This window comes from Haemorhous mexicanus, chromosome 1, assembly GCF_027477595.1.
Source record: "Haemorhous mexicanus isolate bHaeMex1 chromosome 1, bHaeMex1.pri, whole genome shotgun sequence".
In the NCBI taxonomy this organism is placed as follows: domain Eukaryota; kingdom Metazoa; phylum Chordata; class Aves; order Passeriformes; family Fringillidae; genus Haemorhous; species Haemorhous mexicanus.
The window spans coordinates 138,504,315-138,517,330 of NC_082341.1; the positions used below are offsets into that span (position 1 = coordinate 138,504,315).

The window sequence follows — 13,016 nt, forward strand, 5'->3', positions numbered from 1 at the left end:
TTTTGAGAAATTTTTGCCAGCTGTTACATGGGAAAGAATGCTATGTGTGTGTGTCTATCAGGTGGATTTTTGATTCCTATTTTAGTAAGTACCTTAACTACCTAAACTCTTACAGTTATTTTTCATGAATATAATAACTTCATGAATATAACTTCATGAAACAGGTGCTTCAAGCACCTGTACTGCAAGTAGCTCATATGAAGGATTTAGAGAGATGTACCACAGAGCCATTATTCTGAAAAAAGTGATTCTGCACAATGGAGCTAACCAAAGTAGGGTCAGGACCTTGGAGTCTCGGCTTTGGGAGGGTGTTGTAAAGCCTCAATGCCTTCAACAACACTCACAGTGAGAATGTTACTAAGACATGAAATTACCTCTGTGTCCTTTCTAACTTGCAGTGTTTTTTACTGTTGTTTCTGGGAACTAAAGGCTTTGCTTGCAAGAGCTAGCATTGTTTGGTGCTAGGAAACAGAATATTTTCTTTAGTAATTTATCAGGAGGAGTATTATCCTCCTTCTGCAGATGGAAATAATTGTTTAACCAGAGATTTCATTGATAGTCTGGAGTCGGTGAATAGTAGCAGGAAATAACACAGTTTTGTCTGAGGTTCTGCTTGTTCTATCTCAGTAAAATTATTCTGATATATCTTTTTTCTTCAAACTGTGTAAAATCCTTGAAGGGTGTTATATTTGTTGCATCATATAGAGCATCTTAGATACATTAATTTCAGAGAAGCAGGATACATAATTCTTTTTCTGCTCTCTCTTGAGTGCCATATGCCACCAGTTAAAAAACAATTCTGGTGATTTGCATAGTTCTGCAGTTTAATCTGAAACTACTAGCTAATTAATAATCTCTGACCTTTAATTAGCATCTGATTTTCTATTAACAAAATTCAAAACACTGTGACATAGAGTTCTGTAAGTAAGGGACAAAAACTTAAATTCATTTCTGGCTGACTCTGAGTTTCAAGAACTGTAAAGAAGCAGATTGGGTGATATCTAGGAGACATTTTAAAATGTTTCCTTTTCCTCATCTAAGCTAGTTTCTAGTCACATAAATTTGGGAAATACTATGCTAATGCTATTCTTAGGAATCATTTATAAAATGAAAATAACTTCAAGATCTGAAGTTATTCTAAGAATTCATAGACATTGAAGATCTTCAAAAAGGTTTACAGAAGTTTTGATCTCAGAATAGTTCTAATCTAAGTACCTGTCTTCTGAAACAAACTAAATTCCTCATGTGGTTTCAATTGATATTTTTTAATTGTTTCTTTTCTGCAAATGTTATGTATTATTACCCTACTGTTTCAGTGGTTTCTGTGGTGAGGATGAAATTGTAAATAATATTAATAGATGTTGCATGTTTTCAGTAAAAGCGAACTCAGATTAACCTTACAAGCAAGCAAAGGTAAATCACTGTATTTAAAAGGAGATATGGGAGACATAAGTAGTAAATGTTTTCTAATTACTCCCTCAAGGACAATGACTGAGAGAAAAAGAGTTCAGTTTTTCTGATCTGTAGGAGCAGTTTGCTTGCTCAGGATCTCCCTGAGGCATTTTTTTCCCTAGTTGCAATAAAACAAGAGTAAAGCTGCTGAGGAAATATGTTTTAGGGAAAATAAAGTTTTCTAAGCTGCATACCTTGTTTATGGATTGATAAGGAAATGATGGTATCTATATCCTGCAGATTTGTTCCTCCTTGAGCTTGACATGAATCAACAGAAAATTTTCATGAAAGTTATCAGCTGAGCTTAAATTTTCTTATTGTGCAGAGATTTTCCAAGATGCATCCTAATAATCAGTGAAAACAAAACATTAAGAAAGAAGATTATGTCACGTCCCCTCAAATCATGCTTGATTTTGCAGGCTCTCCTCTGATATCTATGGATTTAAGGACTTGGCAAGTGAAATAATAGATGTATAAAGATATATTTATATCCTGTTCTTGAATAATATTGGCCTTAGGCACTTCTGCTTACAGGAATAAGCACTCACCAGATGGCCATGTGTCAATCCAGCTGTTCTCTTCAGCATGAATTGTTTTGAAGGTGCTGTGTCCCAGGACAAATTTGGTGAAAGGCATATTAAATGTTACATAATGAAGGAAGGATTAAGGGGAAAGTTTGTATTTCTGCTCTTAAGCCATCAGGTATGCTGAAATAGTTAACAGGCTTTTGGGTTGAAATAAAGTGTAATGCATTAGAAATTCTGTGACAAGAAAAGATGGTTGTCTTGCCATCTTTTTATTTTGTTTGTACTTATTTTTGTGAGACCGAAGGACTGAAATCAAATTATGGAAATGAAGTTTAAAATCCAGGTTAATGTATAAAAAATGCATAAACTGCAAATGATTTGATGTCCTAGCTTGCATTTGCAAAGTAACATCTCAAAGAAGCTCAAATTAGGTAGAACAACCATAGACAAAAGAGGTTTTTTTGAAACAGGAATTCTGCCTTGTTACTCTCTTTAAAAAATAAGCTGTTGACTGCATTCCAAGACTATATGAAGTGCAAAAGTTTTTGAGGGCAGTGGTGGGAGAAATGGCACATGAACCACTTGAGGAATGGAAACAAATACAGGAAGCATGCTTTGACTCATTTTATCCTATGTGAGTAGGATGTACTAGTGTTAGTAGACCAATAATGAGCAGAAAAAACAGAGTTATCACTCAAACTGGACCCATTAAGCAAGTGTAGGCTCACCAGGCTGTCCTACAAACATTCTGAAGTTCAACAGGAATTAAAGTACTGGAGATGTTGTTAAATGTAATTTCACAGTAAACTGGGATGCTCCTGGATACCTGTCTTTTGCAAATGCCCTGGCTTGAACAGCCCAGGCTTCTTACAGTGAACTGTGTCCATGATGATTCATCTTTAGGAGTCTTGACTTGATGCTGTGGATTGCTAAAGGATTGCTGGTGTCTATTTTACATCAATTTTCTGCCTTTATCAGACAGAATAGTTAATGTGTGGCAGTCAAAAAGATTCAAGGAAATGTGAGAAGATGTAATTTAGAGTTTATTACCTACCATCATGTGGCCAGACTGTGGACCCATTTCTGTAAATGAAACTTGATAACTGACTTTGCCCTGTTTTAAATAGCAGTTAAAATTCTGGTGGAGATCAGCAGTATGAATGGGAAATTGGATGGTAAATATTTCCAAAAAATCATTGGAAGATCTTTGTTTTATTTTCCATTTTGTATACTTTTCTCAATTCCTTTTACATGGAAAATGGGGAGTGATTGTTGGATATCCTAATACCCTTAATTGTGATTGCAAACTTCTTCCTTTGAAGCTCTTATTTTTTCACCTTCATATTAGGTAGACTGATACTTCTTCAAGATCTTGGCTTTTTTTCAAAAAATGTTGGGAATATTTTGGCTAGAGAAATACATTCTGTGGTTCACTTATAATTTGGTGCAAGGCATCAGCTCTTGTAACAAGCTGAAGTTCATCCACAGGGCACATAAGATTTTCTATTCCTTGCAGCTTATATGGTCAATTATATCTGTTTCACCCTAGCAATGTGCTGTACCTGGGTCTCTCTATTGCCTCAATTAATCTGTCAGAATCAACTTTATTATTCCAGCTGTCAAAATTCCTCCTAAATGTCTCAATTGCCCTGATAAATAATAGAAAGCAGTTACCTTCACTTTTAAAGATGATGTCTGGTTATCTAGCAGAAGAGGCATACCACCAAAGGGGTCCATGGTATTGCTGTTGTGTTGTGTCCCATGCTTCAATTATGCTCATGATTTGATGTAGAAGTTCTCTCTATGTGTAATTATTTTAAGGTAGCTTTTGATGAGATATTATGAGACACCTGCTTGGCCATCAAAACCCTTTATTTTCACTCCAAGATGTAACACATCTTAAATTGCCTTTTAAGAATTTTTTGTGGTGATGATTCTAATTATTCCTCTCTTGACTTATTTGTCTTTTACTTTATCTGAAACAACAGTTTTTCACCCTCTGTGTTTCTCAAAGAAGAGATGGGATTTTAAACAATGACTTTGTGATTTTAAACAGTCTGTAATAATGTGGTAACCTTATATATTCCAGCAGAAGGTTTGCAGTTCTCTCTCCTTTCAAAATTTTTTAAATTTGGTCCTGACTAAAAGTAAGATTAAATAATAATATTTAGCTCCCTAGACTAGATGAAAATATATTTGTGAATTAATTCTGCATCAATATCAGCTTGATTTCAGAACAGGCATTAGTGCAGTTGAAAGTAGAGGTTGCCTTGATATTCCAAAAGTAATATTGCATGAAAGAAATGCATGAGAGAAAAAGCTACTTGGTGTTTGAAAATTACTGCAGGAATAAATTCTTTCGTAGGAAGACAGACTTGTTAAAAAGCTAATTTTCAAGCTCACCTAAAGACACAAATACTTAAGAGCTGCCTTACTGCTTCCTACCTTACCAAATATTTACAGGGTCTGTAAGTTGTCTTGAAGTAATGCCAGAATATTTTATAGTGCTCTCCTGTATTTATATAATGTTGTGCATTTTGAAAGTTGTTTGAAAAATTACACCATATGTGAGCATATGTGAAGCTGATGATTTTTTGTCTTTTGATTTGGCTTGCCTCTGGACTACTTCCTCTAGATTGCCTGTTGTCCCTAGGCACTGATATATTGGTGACTTCTGTATTACTTCTGCCCTTGAAGTTTTAACTTCAACTCCTGGATCACCCTGAGTAATTTAGGTTGGAAAGGACCTCAAAAGCTGCCTAGCCCAACCTTTAGCAGGAGTCCAAGGCAAGGTCGGTGTGACATCAATACAGGTTCCTCAGGGCTTTAGCTGGTCAGGTCTTGAAAATATTCAAGGCTCAAAACTGCACAACTTTTCTGGGTAACTTGATCCATTACTTTACTCTGCCTATGGTAAGAATGTGCCTTCTTATACCAGTCAGAGCTGCTGTGAATTGCTTGGCTCTGTCCTTTTGAGGTTCTCCCCTGTATGACCTGATAAACTGCTGTTAGGTACTCCCACAGCCATCACTGCTCCAGTCAGAATGAGCCCAGCTTCCCCAGCCAGCTTGGTGGCCTTCCAAAAAACTTAATCTAGTTTATCGATGTCAGTGTTTCACTTTGGGTCTCAAAACTGCTTACAATATTCTAGGTGCAGGCTAGTGCCTGCTGAATAGAGGGGAATAATCTCTCCTCTTGTTCTGCTTGTGCTCAAGTCAGTACAACCAAGGCTGCCCTTCTTTCCTGCAAAGGCCCACTGCTGACTCAATCTTTTCCATTGTTGTTTTCCTTCCCTAATTTGGCAGTAGGATGCTATTTGCAGCATTGCTTAGTTCCATAGTGAAATCAGGTTTTAGGAACTCTGTAAGACTGCATATGTGAGTATTGGTTAGTGAAATTGAAAAATGGATGACACCACACTACAAAGGAAAGGATGGGAAAACTTTTGAAGAAAGGTTTTTTTTTTTTTCACATGTTCAATAGAAATATGACTGTTCCTTTTTATTGATGCTTTAGTTGGTGGTCTAAATTTATTGGAAATTTGGATGGTTTAGAAGGTGGGTTTTGCAAATCAGAGTACAGTCAGCTCTTTTTATTCAAGGTAGAAGTGGATTGGAATGTTTTTACTGAGCAAAAAAAATTATTGCATAAGGAATGGGAGTGATGGATGAATGTATAGAGAATCACTGTACATCCAGCTAGATTTACTGGTCCAGGCACTGTACTGCTCAGAGGTGTCAACACCATAGCTCTCTTCTTTGTGCTAGTGCAAGGCAAGAATGCCAATAGAGGTGCACAGGGCTAGGCTCAGGAGATCTGAGGGTGCTGAATACAAAGCAAGAACTGGGTGAAGGGAGAACAGTTGGTACAATGCCAATGTGACTCATCAGAAGAAAATTATAGGGTTAAAAAAGTAGGATCCAAGAATTAGAACTAAAAAGAGGAAGATAGAATAGGATCCAGGACTACAAAGCAAAAAACAGGGTCAGCAGCCAAGAATGAGTCTAAGGTAGACTGTCTGAAGCTCCATATTGAGAAGCCCAGGGCAACTGTGAATCTCATTATATACCTAACATCTAATGCAAGGGCAGTGCAACAATTAATGTCCTGAGGGACTGCTGTGTGCCATGTGATAGCTAAAGCAGAACTGGCAAAGGCAGACCTGGCTGGCCGTACCTCAATTTTCTTGATCAATCTTGACAGGAGTGGCAAATGTAACCACAAATTATTGAGCTGGCTATGTATGAATTACATGCATACATAAAAGGGCAGATTAATCATAGCCTTCATCTTTAGTTTGTGTGTATGCAAGCTAAACATATGTACTCATCTGTATGTGGTATTTTGTAAAAACATCTGAATTTTTTGCTTTATATAAATCTAATGCTATTGCTGTAATTGTTAGTAAGTATTTGGCTTTATTTTTAACGGCAGACTTCATTAGGCAGCCATTAACAAAAGTTTTAGAAAGAATCAAACAACCCAGTAACATTCATTCAAATGATGTGTGGTAATAACTAAAATTTTCAATGCCTTTAGAGGTTGTGAATTCACACCAAGAGGTATAGAACATTTCAAATTGCTGTGCTCTGGCTGCTTGAGAGCTTTTGTTAGTGAGCCAAAGAACCATTGAAACAGTCCAGAATGGTTCTTTAATCTTCTGGTAGTAGCACAATAGACAATTGTCTGAAACATCTTCCCAACATTTTGATCACTGAAAACATTGACCAGATTTGTATGTCCCCATGTAAATTCTAGCAAATAAAACCTGATGAGTAGACTATAAAAAAGAAATGATAATAAAATAGAAAAAAAGACATTTAGAAATCACTGACAATTTCAATTGTCTGGACAACTGTGTGACTGTATAGTCCAAGATAGAAGACTGGTAACAATAGAGTAAAGCAACATGAAACATTTTAAAACTCCCTTTGAACTAGAAGTTCCAAACCAGTTTCTTTGCAGAAATAAGAGCATCAGTGTCAGAGAAGTTGCAGCTCTATGTGTCCTGTCAGCCATTTACTGGTAGTTCACAAAGAGTCAAAATGTTTGCAGAGGTTGTTATATTAGAAAGCAGAGTAGGTATTTGTTTTTCAACTTTAATAACCATGAATTTTTCACTAAAGGACAGTAATCCCTTGAAGTTAAAAGGCATAGGTACTAACTGTTCTTTTGTTAGTCTCTCCAGCTGATTATTCTGCTAACACAGATAAAAATGCTTTTAGAAACTTAGGAATACTTGTTTGAGAGAGTTTGTAATAATGAAATTTATCTCATTCTTCAACACTGCAAAATCGGACAAAAACATCTTACTATTAAAATTTCAAAAGCAATTTTAAATCAACCCCTCTGCTTTCAGCAGACTTCCCATTTTTGAAGCAGCTTGAAGAGGTTGGGTTGACTGCTTAATGGGTCGTAAATTCCAGAATATTGCCTTTATTATATGAGTCTTTATTGGGGTGGAAATGAAAATTTAGCCATATTCCAACAATATTTCCAGCCTGGGGAAAGGCAGGAGATAATTTTCTTACTGTCATGGCTGGCATTACAAAAAAAAAAAGAAAAAAGAATCTGAAAGAAACCTTTTAGCTAATCTTTACAGTGTGCAGGTACATTTCACCACACCCTAATCCTGATTGTTCAACCCAGGGGAGTTGTGATGCTTATTACTGTCCTTGCACTTGTGTTTTCTGCTGAGGGATGTTGGAGCACACAAGGTATTTGCTGGAGCTGACAATGGAAATCAGTGGCCATGCTGATCCAGCCATGGGGACGGCAGTTCCCTGTCAATGTGCAGTCAGATGGTGCAAATCCACCAGCACAGGAAACAGGAGCAGCACTGGAGAGGGGTGGGAAATGGTATCTGTTTTTCAGATATAATGGGGGGATAGCACTTGGTTGAAAATCACTTTTTCAGTCCAATCTTGTCATACAGTGGGTTACATTTGGGAAAAAAAGAAAGTGAAATTTGGAGGAAAAAAGAAATTCAGATGTGAAATATATGAAGATGTGATGCCTTGGGGCAACTTTAACCTCACAAAAGCTGAAAAAACAGTAGCAAAAAACTGAAAAAAAAAGGTTGCATTTTACAGTTGGAGTATATGTCATGAGGACTGAATGCTTTTGAAAAAATAAATATTTGCACAGTGGAAGTGCAATTTTATTCTTGAGGCAGTCAGCAAAGGAACATTTCAAAAACTGCCTTGTATAGAGCTGCAATTTAAGAAACAAATTTGAAACTAAAGTGGCAGCATGGCTTCTCTCAGACAAGCAAAATGGTTCCTTTGGTCTTCTGTGCTGGAGTAACAGAAACATTAATGTGCAATATCCTACTGTAATCAGTCTCCTAAACAAAATTAAGTCAGATTTAAGGTTAAACGTACACCTCAGCAGCAGAATAAAGGGTAATCAGGAGCAGTTAATGAGTGAATATGAGGTATCTGAGCTTTGTCCGGCAAGAAAGACAATTTAATTTATTTACATTTAATTTATATTTCTTTGGTAGGCAGCTTTTTCATATATATTAGAGCAGGTAACTGTAACTCAGACAAGGTACAAGAGACTGCAACTGAGACATGGTATAAACAAAACCTTCAAAAAATATTGTATATTAAGACATTCTGATTTAATGAAAGGATCAATTAACTTTCCCAGTTTTAATCTTAAATCATCCTGAAGCTGTAACAGTCAAAAAAATATTTCAGTGACATCTTTCTCAACAAAAAGCATTTGATAAGAAATACCTTTATGTACAACTGAGAAAAAAGAGACAAGGTAATGATTTGATGACCTTTTCCACATTATATTTCTAAAATTATTTACTTTTAAATTGCTTTTCTTGCCAAAACAATTCTCAGACCTCACTATATATCACTAGATTATTGCTATTGCACTGGCTAAAAAAAAAAACCCCAAGCCAACACAATAAGGGATTTTTAATTTGTGGAAATGTCTGATTTGCTGTATACACCACATTGCTATGTAGTTTAAAAACTGCCGTTCTCTAGGCATGGAAATGAAACAGAAAATCAAAACCACATATTTTTGACACTTTGTATACTGCAGAATGACTGAATACCTTTTTGCAATGCTGAGTCTGTTTGCCACTTTGTGTTTAATTTAGAAGGGTTCATTTCCATGGACTGCTGAGCAAGCTCAGTGGAGGACCTGCAGGTCGAGCCCTGTTTTTCTGTGAATCACCACACCTAATTGTCCATCCCCCAGCTGCAGTGGGATTAACAATTCCATAAATGGCTCACACGTGGTGCTGTGTCCCCAAAGCAGAGCCACGCAGCGGCGTGCCCGGCGCTGCAGGCAGCAGAACCCCTGCTCACACAGGATCCATGTCCTGGCTGTCCCCTGGCTTGGGTGGCAGTGTGGCCATGCCAGCACAGGGTTTGGCCCAGCAGTGACATCTGCCCAGGGCTCAGACGGTGCTGCAGGCCTGCAGGCAGCTCTGTGTTCCTTTTCCATCGTGTGTGATGGTAGCCCAGTACACCAGGCTGTGCTTCCCAGTCTTGGTAGCTTTAGGCTACATCAGCAGAAACCACATTCATAACTTGGTCTTAAATGTAGAATCATCCTAGGGAAGGTTAGGTGGGGAGATAGGACTCAATACATGCACATTTCTCTAGGCATAATTATTTTTTATTTCTCTAAAGGGCTAAGTAGCTGCTCCTTTAAAACGACACTCCTTTAATTCTGGTATAATGTTCCATTATCTGTGATGATCAGGACAGCTATTTAATCATTGCTTTTATATTCCCAATTGAATATATAAGTAAAAATATGCACTGTCTTCTTCATCAAGAAAAAGCATTAATGGCATCAATAGAATCAGTCAGTAAATATTAAAACTTTTGAACATTATCATCACAGAGGTGCTCTGAGTTTATGGGTGGCTAAGTTCACTTTTACACTTAAAGGCTGGGAAGGACTTGAGCGGTTGTTGATGAACACAAGTATGGTAAATTAGTACAGATCAGGAAGAATGATAAAGATTGGCATAGAATGTGCAACCATTTTTGTAAGTGTGGAGTTATGGCTATGATTGGTCACACTCTGCAGCAGATGTACAGTCTAACTTGCATGAGCATTTTTGTCTCGTTCATTTCCCTGTCTTAAAATGAGCAAAATAACTTACTATTTCTACATGTAAAAATAATTTCTGAGGAAAGGCACTGAAATTATATTTTGAAATCCTATTCAGATATATCTGAAATCCTATTTAGATATTGCACATTCTTTCAGAACATTTCCCAGTGTAACATTCCTTGCAAGAGAACAGAAACAAATTATCTGTCTAGTTCACAAAAGACAGTTCTTCTAAATCTATAAAAAAGGGACCAATTTAACAGCCAAACCTGGACACCTTTCTCTTCTGCAGTACTACACAGATCTGCTGTTTTACATTATGATTTTTTCTACATGTGGCTGAGTACTATGTCGCTATCCCCAAGAGTTCAACAAGCCACTCATGTGTTAGGTAGATTATTTTTTCCCATTGTGTTGTTACAGTCCTGTCGGTGCTGCTCTTTGTCTGTACTGCTCTGTATTGTCTTATTTCCTAAGAATCACCTGGTGAACATTGACAGTTCATCTTGAAGTACTATTTTCCTGAAAAGGTTACCTGTAGCAGCCCATCAGATTTCTGTATACACAGAAATGCCTGTATATAAAGAGAAGGAAAAATATCTTTCTACTATTTACTGTATTTGTATATAGTGCCATGCAGAGTGGCCCAGATTTAACATTAATTTAGCACTAATGTGTAGCAAAACCAAATATCCACTGTATTTTGTTCAGATCTAACCTGAACACTGGTGCTGGGTACTCTCTGTGTTGTATGGGCTTACTGCTGATCACCAGTCACCTGCCTGTTCCATGTTTGATATTACTGTTAACAAGCACAAATACCTTTGTAATCTTTTAGTTACTGAGGCAAATGTATATTTTCTCTACAAATCACCTCTAGTCCAGTCCCATTCTTTCAGACTCCCCAGCCCATCAGTTCAGCAAGATGTGGATTTGTTTGCACAGCTGCAACATCACTTTGTCTTTTGATTTGATAAACTTATCTATCTATTTACTCAGAGAAGAAAAAAATTAACTTTTGTCAGTTAGAAGTTCTTGTAAACAGGCTAGGCCCCAAAAGAGACTTGTACTTTATAGATAGCATGCAGCACATTCTGTCTCCTGTTTAATCTTTCATGAGCTCAGTAATCATAGACAAGTCACTCTCTGCTTTCTTTCTGCACTGGTGAAACAGTTGTGGTAAGAATATCCTATGAGGGTTTAGATGTCTTTTCTAAGCTTTGTGAAACTTTTGGACATGCTGGAAATTTTGTACAAGTTGAAACTGAGAACTGGGATAGCAAAGCAGAGTAAAATTAATAGATACCAAGACATAACTTCTATTCTGTATCAGGAAAAACTTCATTTTAAAGTTCAGGCGGTGACAAAGGCAGTTTAGACAGCAGGAGGGACCAGGTCCACAGCTGCTCTGAGGTAGCATGTCACAACAACACCGTATCTTTGTCCCTTTGCTCTTGCAGTACCGGCCGGGGCGGGATCCTCACCGAGGCTCGGACAATGTTTCCAACAAGTCCTCGGACAGCGATGTCAGCGACGTCTCGGCCGTGTCCCGGACCAGCAGCGCTTCCCGCTTCAGCAGCACGAGCTACATGTCTGTGCAGTCCGAGCGCCCAAGGGGAAACAAGAAAATAAGGTGAGCATCATGAGCTGTAGTGGCAGCCATAACTGTGTAATTTTAGCAATAGAACACTTATCAATATTTGTGTTTGACATTAGCATTTCGCCTGGAATGACATTTGCAAAATACTGGCTTAAATGTCTTTTTTATCTAATGCTTCTTGAAGTCTTCATGGAATTTGTTTTTAGCCAAGTTTTGTTGTCTTGGATTGTCTAACAGACACTGAAATAACAAACATATGCTGTCAGCAAGCATTAGGCACGCTTTCTGAAAACCATTTTGTAAAATATACTTAATATGGCTGAAAAGACAGTTTGACTCAAAATTTGTGCCAACAGAGGCATCTTATTTTTCTTTTAAATAGAATGCTGAACTTTTACAGATGTATTATTTAACACAGAGACCAATTCCATTTATTTAATAACTTACACTAGTCCGACTTAACTGTAGGTGTACAATCATCGAGCTGCTCTTCAACAAGATGTACGTTGTGTATCTGTGACCAAAACACAGCATCTTCTTTGCCTGCACCCTCTGAGCACTCAGAGGAGCTTTGGGTTTCATTTGGTGCACAAATGAAAGATAACTTTTCTAGACGGTGTAACCCATCTCCATCACCTATAATAATTCTCAGAAAATTGTCCTCTTAAAATAAAGCATTTGCAAATTTAAGCATGAACATTGTTAGGACCACAATGTTTCTCTCACACATTTCTTTCTAAATGTGAGGTATTGCCATGAAAGTTTTATTTGAATAGGGACTAATGAAGAAAATGCTCCAAAGCATTAGAGCAGGCACAGTATAGGCTGGACTCCTAGCAAGCATGGCTTACATTATGTCTGCTTCTATCCTTTAGTTTTTATTTCATTTCTTTTGCATTTCCTTTCTTCATGCATGCTCTATTCCTAACTTTAATTTATTCTTTTCTTTTTCCTTTTTGCATGCCTTTTTCAATTTTTGTTGACTTCAGAAGGACAAGGGATATAGAGGGGAAAAAAGAGGGAGGGCTGGAAGGGGATGAACAAGATGAAGTATTTCCTGAGGAGGAAGAAAAAGAGGAGGAGGAGGAAAAAGCAAAAGAGCAAGAAATTAATGAAAAAGGGGAAGGGCAAGAGGTGACAGAGAACTGTGATAAGGAGGAGATCAAAGAATCAGGGCATGATGAAAAAGCTCAAGAAGACCAATCTGAGGAAGGGAAAGAGGATGACAGGTAAAATGTATTTCTGTTTTATGTAGATCTAGTATTTTTCCTGTACTAGCACCCTACTTGTCTTCCCTTTTTATTCCCTTTGCTTGCTTATTGCCTATGCTCTCTGCAGCTCTT

General features: G+C 37.3%; 1 protein-coding gene across 1 annotated transcript in view; it reads left to right on the forward strand.

Annotated features, from left to right (window-relative positions):
* The window catches only part of RIMS2 (regulating synaptic membrane exocytosis 2), a 446,152-nt gene that overhangs the window by 364,299 nt on the left and 68,837 nt on the right, over positions 1-13,016 (forward strand). The window contains exon 22 of the mRNA XM_059865145.1: positions 11,534-11,706. Coding sequence (XP_059721128.1) covers positions 11,534-11,706 — 173 coding nt within the window. The remainder of the gene's footprint in view (positions 1-11,533; positions 11,707-13,016) is intronic.